This window comes from Lepisma saccharinum, chromosome 16 (assembly GCF_977018435.1).
Source record: "Lepisma saccharinum chromosome 16, izLepSacc3.1, whole genome shotgun sequence".
In the NCBI taxonomy this organism is placed as follows: domain Eukaryota; kingdom Metazoa; phylum Arthropoda; class Insecta; order Zygentoma; family Lepismatidae; genus Lepisma; species Lepisma saccharinum.
Window position 1 is genome coordinate 12531556 of NC_139244.1, and position 14455 is coordinate 12546010.

General features: G+C 39.2%; 1 protein-coding gene across 8 annotated transcripts in view; it reads left to right on the forward strand.

The window, feature by feature from the left end:
* Nucleotides 1-14455, forward strand: part of AMPdeam (AMP deaminase) — a 172507-nt gene that overhangs the window by 88743 nt on the left and 69309 nt on the right. The window contains exon 1 of one of the 8 annotated variants that reach the window (XM_083137702.1): nucleotides 2793-2864. The exons of the other annotated variants lie outside the window; for them this stretch is intronic. Within the exon in view, the coding sequence (XP_082993828.1) occupies nucleotides 2812-2864 (53 nt within the window). The 5' untranslated portion in view covers nucleotides 2793-2811. Of the gene's footprint in view, nucleotides 1-2792; nucleotides 2865-14455 lie in introns of those variants that run through there. 8 annotated transcript variants of the gene reach the window in all.

Below are 14455 nucleotides of genomic sequence, written 5' to 3' on the forward strand. Positions count from 1 at the left end.
ATAAATGTGATCCACATTAATTAAAAACTTCAGTTCTAATTACATATTTCATGAAAAAAAAATTCTGGTGGTATGGAAAACACAGTGCGAAAAACTGAAAGCTTGAAAACAAGAGAAAGTTTGCCACTTACAGCGCGACCTTCCAGACAAGTTACGGTTTAAGGACCTTGTACCGTACCTGCTTCAGTCGTCCAAAAATGTTTTTCTCTCGTTTCAGGGATGGTTCAAATATATATTTTTTTGTACTACTGAAAGGATGTTTAAGAGGTGATGAAGTGATGATGATTGGAATTGAGAATGAGCAGTAAAAACGTAGTCGAAAGAAGGTGAAGTTGCAAGAAAAGCCGTTAAGACCTAAAAAAATGCTTAAAAAGGACCAATAAGCCAAAAAACGGCGAAAAAGGCAAAAAAATGACAAATAAAACCCACCATTTTATGGCCTAACATATATTATGTTGGGCCTCGTCTTCGGACACTAGGAAAGAAATTGATTTTTCCTCCACTTACGAGCCCTACTTATAACCCCTCTCCGCACGCACGCACACACACGCACACACTTTTAGTATTTTATTTCATAATGTTTACAGTCTTTTGAGTAACCGTTCCCCTTCCTTTAATTGTCTTCAAGTGTTTGTTTCACTTCTTTGTATCAAAATACGTGCCTTATTTCTAGTTTTTTTGTGGATTTCCCCACATTGATTGTCTTCTTATTCTTTGACGTTCCTATTCTCAAATTTTTGTGTATATTTCTGTCTGGAAATTAGTGACGAGACTGATACTTCTCTTCATGGCCGTAGGCAGGAAAAAAGTTCGGAGGGGGTTCATTCATAATTGTTCCCATGGGCGTCGCCAGAAATTTGAATAATAGAAATAATAACAATAATTGTACAATAATAATTAAAATTTCATAATAATAAAACAATTTTATTCCATAATAATAATACTAATAATAATAATAATTATATTATTATTATATCCTTGAGGGGGCTTACTCAATCCAGCAGAGGAGTGAATATCCAGCACAAGTTTTTTTTTGTTTTTTTTTAAGTTTCATACAGTGTGTACTGAAATGCACAATTATTATACTTCGTCATTAAACTTTAGATACCTTCAAGAGAAAAGCTTTAAAAGTTAGATGGAAATTTTAGTCATAAAGCTTTTGTTGTTTGACTTTAAAATTAAATTTTTGGAATTTTGAAAAGTGTGCTACCAGTTATTCTTTTAAAAAACCTAGCCTGGTGCATGGATTGTAACCTCAATCGCGAACGTAATGCGCTGCGAAACTGGAGATCCTAGGTTTGAACTCCTATCAAGGGGGATTTTCGACTTTATCGGACAGGAAATTTAAAAGCTGGAAATGGAATTTTGGGACAATCATAAGGGAATCTTCAGTCTATATTCCTTGTGACGCAGGAGCAACACTGGAAAGATGACAACAGAAGTGATAATGGAGGGGTCGCGGGTGGGCTACGATTCTGAGAATAAATCCGGTTTCACTCAAGTTTCAGAATTCCAAATGTATGAAAATTCTAGCTCGATCGTTTCAACATTGTCTCCTTGTATTTTTGTGATGCTTCGAAAAAAAAAATTGTTACAGATTTTGGCTTCTGAACTTCCATTAATCCAACATGTCAGAAGTTTCGGGGGGGGGGGGGGTTGAACCCTAGAAACCCCCCCTCTAAATACGGCCATGCTTCTCTTGTCTCGGTAGTACCTTATCGAAAACACTAGTGAATCCCCTCTTCACTAGACGAGAACAGACCGTGGCGTGGAAAGTTAACCCCAATACTGACGGAAACCCTAGAATCGTCGAATGACGTCCACTTTCAAGGCGCTGGATGGGATTATTTCGTGTTCTTGTTCTCGCCTTCCACTCTGTGACCCAGCCAGTGTTTCTCAGTTGGCGGGAAATTTCTTGTAAGGCGGGAATTTCGATTGTCAAAATGGGGAAATATTTATACAAGCCAGCGCTACCACAACCTGAGAGAACTATTTTTTTTTTAAAGTAAAATTCCCCACTTTTGTGTCCACATCTCCTTTCGACAGCAATCGCTGACCTCCGTGACGGACTCTGCGCCAGAGATCCCGGGTTCGAATCCCGGACAGGATGTGTGTGTTCTATGCGAGTGTCTCTTCATCATATCAGCATTCATCCTCCTCGTCGCGATTAGCTAAAAGTGACAGAAAAGCTATGCTAAATAATTAAAACCATATCAAATCAAATTGATAGCAATCATCCATTTGCCATATCTTTGTGATTAATGCAGATGTGAGCAAACAACATGGAAAAATATGTCATGTCAAAAATTGTCCAGCAACTGTAACCTATATAGTCATTAAAAATTGGAAGAGGGCAAACCCGCACTATTGATTACCACTGATATCGAAAATATTGTCAATATCAGGCTTCCAGTGTTTCCCCCTCTGATTATACGCAGCAAGTTTCCCGTAGCTTACAGGCTACAAGTATGGCACGAGTTCTAGTAGTTGGAAATCATGAAACCAGATGGCTCCCCTTACAAGACAAAAATTGTTTCATGTTATTGACGATAAAAGTTTTCATCACGCGACTTTGTGATCACCCTATACCACAAGACATCTAAGAGGGTAATTTTCCTTCAATTTTCACCGTGTCTGCCCCTGCGTAAGGCGTCAAGTGGGAAGTTCGGGCGTCGAAACGGGAAAGTTAGTGTTGAAATAGGGGTTTTAAAAATTCCGTGAACGCCGGACCCCTTAGTGCGCGTGCCCCGTGTATCGTAGCACCGACGGAGTCTGTGTGTGTTGCTCGTTCAGTGCGGACCATGGGAGGCCATGTTCTGGAAGGCTTGTGATGCAGAGCGGTGGGCCAGGGATGAGAAGCTTAGGTAAGCGATCAATAATGTTCGAAGACGAGAGCGGGGTGCAACGTGACACCTGTTCGAGACACGGCCAGTCTGCGTCGCAATAGCATCTGAAGGTTCCCCAGTTATACTTATCGGCATGGTCGATTCTTGCATGCTAAGCTGCTTGTTCGGGTCGTGGTTTTGTACTGGCTTGGTCAACCACTGCAGATTTTATTGATTTAAATATGAATGTACTTGAGACACACGCAGGTTTGTGGCTTGTTCAGGTTTCGAACTCCGAACCTGCCTCTGTGATGTAGTCGTTAGCGTAGGCCGCTGTCAAATCAGTGTAGGCTAACGAGGGTCTGGCCGAAAGGAGGTCTCTTGTCTTGTGTGTCTGTTCTGTGTCCCGTGGCACCCGTTCAGTCGCCAGACTTGGCTGTTTATTGTTTTAATGTGCACTCAGTATTGTAGTTATCCTAGTGTTGCGGCGATTTTCTTCCTCCGTAGGGTATAATCGCGGCGATGATGATCAATGATGGCCAGAGCCAACCTCCGTGGCGTAGTGGTCAGCGTAACGAGCTCCGAAGCCAAGTTACCAAGGTATCAATGTATCAGCGAGCTCGGTGACCGAAGTGCCTGGCTCAGAGTCCCGGTTTTGGCATGGGCGTTCTTTACGAGTCCCTTCATCAATTTCATCCAACCATCACTCTTCATCGCTATTAGCCAAAGTGTACAGATAAACGAAGATAAATAGATGTGTCATTCTGTTTGTCATAAGTTCATCTTTCATCCTCATCGCCGCGATTAAGGTGTAGAAAAGAGCCGTAAAATAACCGAGAATGATAATGAAATTGATGAAGAGACATTCACGAAGGAATACCTGGTCTCAGGCCGGGATTAGAACCGGGAACCTTTAACGGTGAGATTTGGTCAACCACAACGCCCTCGGCTACCGTGGCAGGTCTCCGAATATATTTATAATAATATTTTTATTAATAATACTATTTTAATGTCCTGTACAATTTAAGGAGTACTTGCATGGTGCACGTATCGTAGTTGCTGACGTACCCGCCTGGTTTGAACGATCAGCAGCAGTTAAGTCATGGTGCTGGGTAAAACGTGCGATATCCTTCCTACGGTTTCGATTACTGAGTTGTAGAAATACGCGATGTTAATTGCCCTAATGAAGAACTAACAGTCGAGACTGCCGTAATAGGTGGATTATTCAGCCTCGCTTCAGGAACAGGTGTAGTAGTGCTTTCAGCACGCACCTCTACGATAGGGTGGTAGTCACGTCTCGTGTGTAAGATAACCTGTCTCTGTCTGGAAGTACAGTCACTTACAATAAAAATGGGACACACAGATCTTGAAATACCCGCTTACCTGGATGGAGTTATGTGTTGCCTGCCTTCCTATTGAAACGTTGCTATTGCAGTTGCCTTATCGCTATGGAGTTAGACAACACACAGCGTATTGCAGGGAAGCAAGTATATCAGGATCTACGTGTCCCCATTATTATTGCCGGTGACTGTACATAGTACAGACTTCCTCCAGTTATTAATTTACAGAATTTTATGTATGGCGCAAACGGATAATGTTAAGCATTGAGAAATGTCAATGGGTGAGGCTTCATAGTGCCGAAAACCTGGTGTAAATATCTCTTACTGTTTTCATGTTACACGCGATTGAAGTTTGGGTTGCGTGGCTTTTGAAACACTCTGTATAAACAACTTATGAACAAAAAAACAGGATTTGTTGGAATCAACAAAATACGCATAGTTAAGATTTTTGGTAACAGAAAACACAAAAATTGGTAGCCTTTACGAAGTTTAGTAATATTTACTAAATATTGTTTGTAACTCAAAGCAAATTTACACGATTACTAATAAGAATTTGTACCTGGTGAAGAATCATTTGTATCTCATCTATCTCAACAAATATTGGGTTACAAGAAGAAGAAAAATGGTTATTCCAAACAATCTTTTTTCTCTCCGAAACGTGTCATTTTCGCAATGTATAGAGGTCGCTAATCCAAGAGCTTTTCTATTTTTATCTGTTTAACGCTACGTTTCGATGCTACGAACCCTAAAAGAATGTATGCAACTGCGATGCACATGCTCACACCAGTTGTATTAAATAGATATCCACTTGGGATGTCTGCATAAGTTGTAAATTTGGTTTAGGTGAAATTTGCAGATATCGTTGACCAAAATGTTGAACGAAACTTAGGGATGTCGACACTGTCTAGATTTTATAGAGGTCTGTCCCATTCTCGGTCTTATCTCGATAAGAGTCCGGTCTCGTTCTCGTCTCGACAAAAGGCTGACTTCGTACCTTGACGTGTGTGCAGAATTCACCACGCGATCGTACGGACTTGTATCATACCCTGGCTCCCAGTTTCGAGTTGATGTGACGATATCGCACTTAAGCCCCTCCCCCATCGCTCCGAAATTGGTGGCGCTGGCGTCGTCCTTGACCCTGACCTAGATCAGGGTACGGCTTCGAGAATATCGTGCGAATTGAAATGTAACCTTTATGCAGGGACGTAGCTAGGTTGATCAGTTCGGGGGGGGCCAAATCTGAAATTTGTTCCTATGTAAATATTGCCAGACAGTAAAGGTAAATAACTCTCTGTGTGTAATGTACACACACACACACACATACACACACCACAGATATATATATATATATATATATATATATATATATATATAATATTATATTACATTATAATATTGCTACATATATAGTGCATTGGTATATTAAACTACTAAGAAGTGTATATAATATACGTATATATGAATACTGGAGGTCAAATAAAAATTAGAGTTCAACAATTTTCAGGAAGCAAATCAATTTATGTAATTACTATTAAACTATTACTTTACAGTTTTCCTTAATGTATTTTACTTTCTGCTTGTCTCAATGACAACCTCTTCTTTTTTATCGAAACTATATCCCCTGTGGAAGTGCTAAACTGATAAATTATTCTGTGTAGGATCTTTCCTATTCATTCTGGAGGATACCGGGATTTTTTTTTCACCTGTTCGAGCGGCTCCGGTGCCCACCCAGCGTCGTACGTATAAAGTGGGTACATGGAGGAAACTCTGGCAGGTAAACGAGGCCAGGGACGTGGTGCTGATTGATCACATCACCTCCACCTTCGGCCGTGATCAAGAAAGTGTGGAGCCCTAACTACACACCCCTATACGCTTTCATGGCATAGCGAAAAGCACAGGGAAGCACATTACTTTACTTTTTCATTATTTGGTATCCAGTACGTCATCATTAACAAATAATATTACATACACGTACACGCACTCATATACACGGTTTTTTGGGGTAACAATTATAACTTGTTACTTATTAGAAACGCTTATATTGAAAGCGAAGCGAACAAGAAAAATATTACTAATTTCATACCTTTCATTCTTTCAAACAGGCAATAACAAATACTTTCACGAGTCATCATGTAAGTAAACTGCTACATTTTCTTCGTCCTCTTGCATCTGCCCCTCCTCCCTCCCCAAGCCCTCCTACCTCCTCACTAAAGTTATTGCTTGCTCGAAGGCAGCGAGGTCATTGGACTGTTCTGGTACTTGGCACCCTGGATATAAGCAAAATCTAGCAGAATGAACAAAATGAATCGAAAACAAAGGTTTACTGGGAAAGGGAAAATTTAACCGTATTTGCGTATTGCCTTACAGAAACGGTGCACTGAAACAGCAGGGGTACAATAACTCAACCCAGGGATAAGTCTTCCCTGCCATTTGAATGCCATTTCCTTCCCTTAATCCCAAGCAAGAAAGACCGCTCCCTGCAATTTGTCAGGTTCGACACAAAGGGGTCTAGTCATACAGTGACGACCACAGATAGAAATAGGTCTCGCAGGAACATTTTATGACGGGCAGTTCAGAGAGTATTTGGGACGCAGTGCCGCCTTTGGTTGTCCGCAACCATCTCGCCAACATTTGTTGAACAAGCTTGTTGTATTGTCTCCATTCAAGCTTTGTGCTGGTCTTAGGGCCGCCTGTCAAGATGTTGTTTTCCTGAAGAAAGAAGATCGCGTTTTATTCTAATTTCTGGGCCTTCCCGATGGCGCAGTGGTACCGTCGTTCCCTTGTAATTAAGGGGTCCCGGGTTCGATACCAGGTGGAGGCACATAGTGGTTCGGATCCCACTTGAAACTGTAGGTCCAGTCCCGATTAATCTTACTGTGCACAAAGTGGACTTAAAACAACTCAATCAATCAATCAATCTTATTTCTGGCTGTGAATTTAGGCAGGGACGTAATTATAACAATAATAGGACGTTATAAAAACATTAATAATAATAATAATAATAATAACGCTTTTAACATTGAAATTATTGTCAAATTTAAATTCTAGCACATTTAGTAGTATTCCAGCGCAAACAGCACTTTAAATTATGCGAGTGATTTGTAACTCTCCTCTAGACACTAACGTGTGCAGGTTTTTTTTCAGAGGGGAGGGGGAGAGACAGTATAACATATTTCATAATTAACCACTTTTAAGCTTCCTTTTGAAAGTTGTTCAAAGACAGAAATTTCGGGAGAGTTATGGCCGCATCAGCTCCCCCATGTGTACACCAGTGCCTCGAGATGTAGTAGGAAAAATAGATGCGTGCCACTTTTTTGCGGCAATTTCGAAAATTGCGCACCTCTTAACTTGCACCCTGCATTCTCCCAAAACAACGTTGATGGTTTGTGCAAGTATCATGCACGAAGACACTGAAGTAGGTGTTTTCACACTTGTTTATTTCTGTCTTGAGTTCGTGTTATCAGTAAGCAGCGGGTTTATAATAGCCACAAAGCATGCTAAATAGACAGGTAAATTCGCGCCAAAAATGACAAAATTTGACAACTTCAAATAGCACAAAAAATAGGTAGTCAATATCAACTTTTTATTACCTTTCTTTTTCAGTTTCACACCTATTTTTTTTATTCTACGTATATTATATTTTTTTAAATGTTGTGCCGCTTTTCTGTTACTTTTAGTTAATCGCAATGTTGACGATCATGAATGGCAATTAATGAAGGAAAACTCACAAATCGCCATCACAATTATGATATGTAATATGCAGAATATTATTGGCGACTCAAATGTTCTGTTTCTTGTTGTTGTTGTTTTTTAACATTCTTAAGAATAAATTCATGTTTTTGCTTTATATTGCATATTTATTATAACGTCATGTTTACCACGGCGGACCTCCTCGGTGTGGTTTACCACGTTGCCTTGTAACCAAAGAGTGCCAGGTTCAAGTCCCGATGGAGACGCATTGCACAATGGGTCGGAGTCAAATTTAAATTATAAATCCAGTTCCAATTAATCTATTTGAGCATAAAATGGACTTTAAACTATTTTTGATTACGTCGACAATGGGATCAGTTATTGTAATAGTGAAAGAAAATAATATCTCCTTCAGGATTCAAACCTCGGACTCAGTTTTACAGAAATTGTAATCTCTAGACCAGTGGTTCCCAAAGTGTGCCCTGGGGCGCCCTGGTAGGCGTACGGGGCCGCCGCAAGATGTTCCAATATTTTCACTGAAATTCAGTCATTGATATGATTGTTCCAAATACATGTTCTTATTTAGAACATTTTACATAAAAAATGTTTCGGAATTTGAAATATATGTTTATTTTTTAACTTAAGGAAAGCAACCTATGCACACTAACAGAGCGTTACAAGTGTTAGATAGGGCCTCCCCGGTGGCGTAGTGTTCGAGTCGCCACCTTGTAATAAAGGGGTCACGGGTTCGTTACCCGGTGCAGGCACATAGTGATTCGGATCCCACTTTAAACTGTAGGTCCAGTTCCGATTAGCCTTATTGTGCATGAAATGGACTTAAAACATCAATTCAATCAATCAATCAATCAAAGCAAGTATTAGATAGGCCTACATTCTGATTTGGACGCCGTGAAAAAAATCTTGAAACACTAACGGCGCGGCGAAACGAAAAAGTTTGGAAATTCCTGCTCTACACCATAAAGATTAGCTTTGTTCCTTCGTTCGTCAGTGCTATATATATTTTTTAAAACAATGCAAATATAGGTAAAGATTATTTCTCCGTTGTGTGAGGTATCAGTAGACCGTTAACATCTGCTAGCAATGCCAACAATGCATTAGTGAACATTGTTATTAGCTAGGCTTCCACTGTCCCCGACATCCATTCTAAACAATGGCATTACTTATTTCATTTATTCCAGTGTTCGTGGCGGAGTGGTAAGCGTAAAGGGCTACGGAATCAGAGACCCCATGTTCAAACCTCCACCAGCCATTGGTGACTCATTCTGTTTGTCTATGCTCCCATCACCTTTCCATCCGTCCATCGTTCATCCATCCACATCGACTTGTAAAAATTAACCTACGAGGTAGGAAAAAAGGTAAAATAGCCAAAATGAAAACCTATTGAAATCTAGCCGCCTCAGTAGCTGAGCACGTTAGCTACCGAATTACAATTTTGTCCAAAATTGATCTAAGTTCGAGTCCGTTTGATCTAAGTTCGAGTCCGTGAGTTTTTGTATTAAGTCCTCTTCATGCACAGATAGGCCAATCGGGACTGGACGTACAGTTTAAAGTTGGATCCAAACCACTATGTGCGTCCACTAGATATCGAACCCAGGCCAGGACCTCTTAATTATATGGTGACGACATTACCGCTACGCGATGTCCTCGCCTGGAGAGGCAGGCGCTTTTTTTTGTTACTGTCCATGCATTAATTTCTTGTATCACCGTTGCATATCTTTGACATTAGCCAGAAGTGTCAGTAAAGTAATGTAAAATCAGGAAACGAAAATCAAAGTACATCCAGTGTTCAAATTGAAATTTTTAATTTAACTCCTGACCAGGTAAAGAATTTTCCTCTTAAATATTCTCGATCATATTTTGCTATTGCTAAGAATTTGACGTAATCATTTCTTTCAACTTCAAGTAAATATTACATTAATATCAGCATATAAATTGTCAGTTTCTGTACTGAATTTTACATTAAAATTAATACTGTTGTTGGTTTGCAAATTACAATATGTATTTGATGAGAAAATATTTCCTGATTAATTTGCCTTCCTCTAAGAAAAATAATTCTGATATGAAATTAAAGTCCACTGAGACGAGATCTGTGATTACTGAACTCTTGTACATTAATTGGAAAATTTTGTTATTTACTTTGAACCATCAGTCCGTATGTTTTAGGTACAAATCTCAAAATTTGAAAAGGGAAGCTGATATGACTTTTCTCCTCAGCATTTTTTTCAATTTGAACACTCGATATACAGACATATACATATTTCATTATTTAAGTTAAACTACGAACACACACACACACACATATAATTGTTTTACAAAACTGATTGGTACTCACTTTGTAATTCGCCCACAGTTCCATGCATTTTAGATGATAGGACATTCCTCGTTTTCCTTAATTTTTTCACATGGTTTCTTCCAGTTGCGAATCCCTATTTTCCTGAAACTTGATTCTGTATATCCTGAATCTGTGCCAAATTTACGGCATGGAAAACAAAAGCATGTGTCAAGTTCCACACTATATTCTAGCCACAGCGCAGATGCAAACCAGTGTTTTTGAAATGACCGCTTTCGCTTTCCGAACGTAGTATTTGGATAGTTTTGCAAAAGTGGTTGCCTAGGATTATCTACCCCAAGATCAGTAATTGTTTTCACATTAGTACATTCACTTGTTTTGTCTAACTTTGGAACGTCAGAACTTGGACCAACACCCTCTTCATTGCCGTCATCTTCCACATGTTTTGAGATAGTTTTAAAATATCCGGTTTTGATAAATTTATCCATTCAAGATGGAAATGCACAACAACGCTAGAACTCTTCCCACACACGAACAAATACACAGTGACCGTAGGAACGCGATAGCAGACCTTCCTCGCAAGCAAGAACACAAAGCTAATCTGTGGCTCTGAAGCTGAAGCATACAGCAATTTTAAATCTCCGAACAATGTCAGTACTGGAGAACTCTCTCCATAGCCTATGTCGCTCGACCACCTACTGTTGACCGCTCGGCCACGGCGGAGTCTTTGATTCCATCTGTATTGGAAGGGTCATTTGCAACAAAAGGGTCGGATCTCTGGTTTCCAGGAACTTAGGGCAAGGGTAATAACCTCTAAGCAGGCAGATTTTATGACCTTGGTTATAATCTGGTAAGCAAGGAAAGGGTGGAATTTTGCTGTCCTACATTTGCTTCCGAAGATTTTCTTCGGAACAGTGTTTCCAACTCTGCTACAAATTTACCAGAAAATAATATGTAGTATTAATTTAGGATAATTTTTAATCGATCAAAATTTTGTTTGCGGGGGCCAGAGTTACAACTGCCGGGGCCAAAGCCCCCCCAGGCCCCCCCCTAACGACGTCCCTGCCTTTATGTCAGGGACAGCTACCTGATAAAAGGAATCGAACTATGAAATGAAATGTAATATTTTGTATTAACCTGTGAAATGATTCGCGAAATTTATGCATTCATTCATGTCCTTCTTTTGACCCTGTCAAACAAAAGGCTGTCTACTTTGGCCAACGTTCCTGATTTTACACCATATGCAAGGACGTATTTAGGGGGGTCCGGACCCCCCGCGAAAGATTTACCAAGTACTAAAATTAAGTAATCAAAATATAATTGTTTAGCATTTGCATAATCGATTATTATTTATTTCCGCTGAACTTAGTGGAAGAAAAGGAATTTGGATCGTACGGCTTTGAAGGACAGTTCCAAAGATTTATGCACACAACTACTTATGGTAATATGTATAAAATGTTAATCAGCAACTTTACCTTTCGTCAGTTGTAATAATAAATTAAATGTGATCACCGTCTAATTATTTATGTCTATTACAATTGGATCTAAATCCTTTCTTGTTATTCAATAAATATTGACATTAATTTCCTTGCCAGGGCAGTTGTTTTAAAACAAATTTGGCGATCTTAAGCTTAGATAATGAATACATGCTCTCACGTATCTATTCTTTTACCATCTTTTTACCTATTCATGTAATAATAATTACATATTATTATTGGTCGAACCCCCTCCCCCCCCAAATGTATTTCTGTGCCTGACTATATGTTCTGTTTATATTACGAGTTGACATTTGCGTTCATATCCATATAAAATCCAAATGAGTGGCAGGGTTAAATCGGATATAAGGGAAGATAGTGATATAGGAAATGGAATTTTTCAGCGTATCAAACTTTTGGGCATCGGGGTTGTCGTTACCACGTGTGCAGTTTTGGTGTCTAGTAATACCTATTTTCGATATTATATGTTCGTGCTCTGGTATACGTACGTGTCCAGTTCGCAATCTATTAATAAAAACTATAACTGGTCTTGGAAGGGCATATTTTTGTGAAACTATTTATGACTTTTATTAAATTCCGCGAGCCATCTGTATGTATGGCCTACTATTGTTCCTTGCACCAAACTGTCCAATGATCCTGGATTTTATTTTTTACTCTACGACAGTAGGTCTGTGTAAAGAAGTCTCGTAAAAGATATTTTAGGCAATTCCCTGTCTCGCTTAGCATACATATCGACCAGTACATTATTTTGGTTAATGTGATGTCCCTTGACACATGTAAAATGGACTGTTCTATTTTTGGATTGGACTCGCGAAATATTAGATATATTTGACCAATGAACAGGTAAGTGTTAAGCAATGAAATTATGCTACACGCTGCTAAATTATGCTAGGATTTATTATTAATTTATAACATTAACAATAGTTTATTATTTTCGGATGACTGTTGTTTTAGCTTCAATGGAGTTCTAAGCTTGCGTTAGAGTGATTATTTACTTCAGTTAAGTAATGGTCCCGAATGCCGGCCTGGGCATTGATGTTTGTGTGTGTTTGGAATTAGCCAAAAGTGGCAGAAAAGCGAAGTAAAGTAAAACAAATCAATCTAATCAAATACAGTTAAGTAATATTGGGAATTTCTCCCATAAATTCGAATGGTTCACCAACGGAATGGGTTCGATATTGTACTTGAAAATGTTGAGAAAATTCTACTACTACAAACAAGGTTACGCTTGTTTTGTTTGTGTCCCCCAACCCTCAACTTTCGATTGCCTACCATTATTGGTCCTGAAGAGCAAAATTTGGAAGGATTGAGTATTCGTTAAGCTAATTTACATGTTTATTACTATTTACATGTCTCTTACGCGGTTGTATTTCCTGTAATTGAGTTTTTATATATTGATGGAAATGATACACTTACGCGCTTAACTTGTAAAACACATGTAAACCTTGTGATATATAAACAATGACAAAATCACAAGCATTTATAAATTGAACAGTAAAAATAATAAGTTGTTCTTATTTCCTATTAACAGAACAATTAATATGTTACGGACGTAACTTATCTGCTGAAAAAATTATGCAAACACGTAAGATATTTTCAAACAAGCATTATATATTCAATCTTTGAGTTTGAGTGTTTAGTCCACTTTATGCACAGATAAACAAATCTGGACTGGATCCACTATTTAAATTGGGATCCGAAGAACTATGTGCCTCCAGCAGGTATCGAACTTGGGACCTCTTGATCACAAGGTGACGTTACCATCGGGGAGATCTTAAATAGACCGTCGTCAATTGTTTTTTTTTAAGTCATTGCATCATGAGTGGCTTAAATATATCCTAGAGGCAAAGTCTTGACAATGGACTGAGAATCAAATCAGATGAACCCAACAGATAATAGGAAGAGCTACTGGTCCGGAACGGAACATCTAAGAATTTATTTTAGTTTAACTTTTCTCATGGAATTGCCTGAGAACAGGACCCATAACAGCTTCCTGCTTCAGTATCAATATTGACTGAAGTTCAAAGTCTGCGGTTACACTTGAGAATGAAGTACATTGTTATCACGGCAGTTTCCTGTGTGAGTCCCAACAGAAGCTACATCAAACAAAATTACTTGTGAATGAAAACAGGCATCATTTCCAGTTTCCTCGCAAAACCAAGCAAGTGCCCATCGGCAAACATTTATCGATTGGGAGTTGTCATCTGGTGGTGGATGTCCGGTGAGAAGAAACACGTGATTGTCGAGACAGGCTTGGCGCCTATTGGTTGGTGAGGTTTCGGTCACGTGATGGGAGTATGAAGTGTTTTAAGACTTTTGAAGACGTTGTAAGTTTAAAAATAGGGCGTGTAGTTGTTTTTTCTGAAGCTTCATTGGACAGCTTACAGGTAGATTTCGCTGGTTTGGATCCCGGTACGACCTGTCTCGTTCTCGTCTCGAAATAATACAAACTAAATTGTAAATAATAGTTATTAGAATTTGTTTTTGCATATTAAACTATAGATAGTAACCTATTGAGACTGCCACTTTCGTGGTATGGTCCCGGGTTCGATACTCGGTGGAGGCACATAGTGGGCCACATACCACTGTAGGTCCAGTTCCGATTAGCCTTGTCTGTCCATAAAGTAGACTTAAAAGAAAAACAAACTCAAACCTTCGTAGTATGTCCGGAAGTGTAGGGGGTGGACGTTTCCATAAGTAGTGTTGCCCACGGGACGAGACGGGACAGGCTTTTAAAAATTTGAGACGAGACGAGATTGACCATGTGTCATAAGAGAAACGAATATTTTCGAG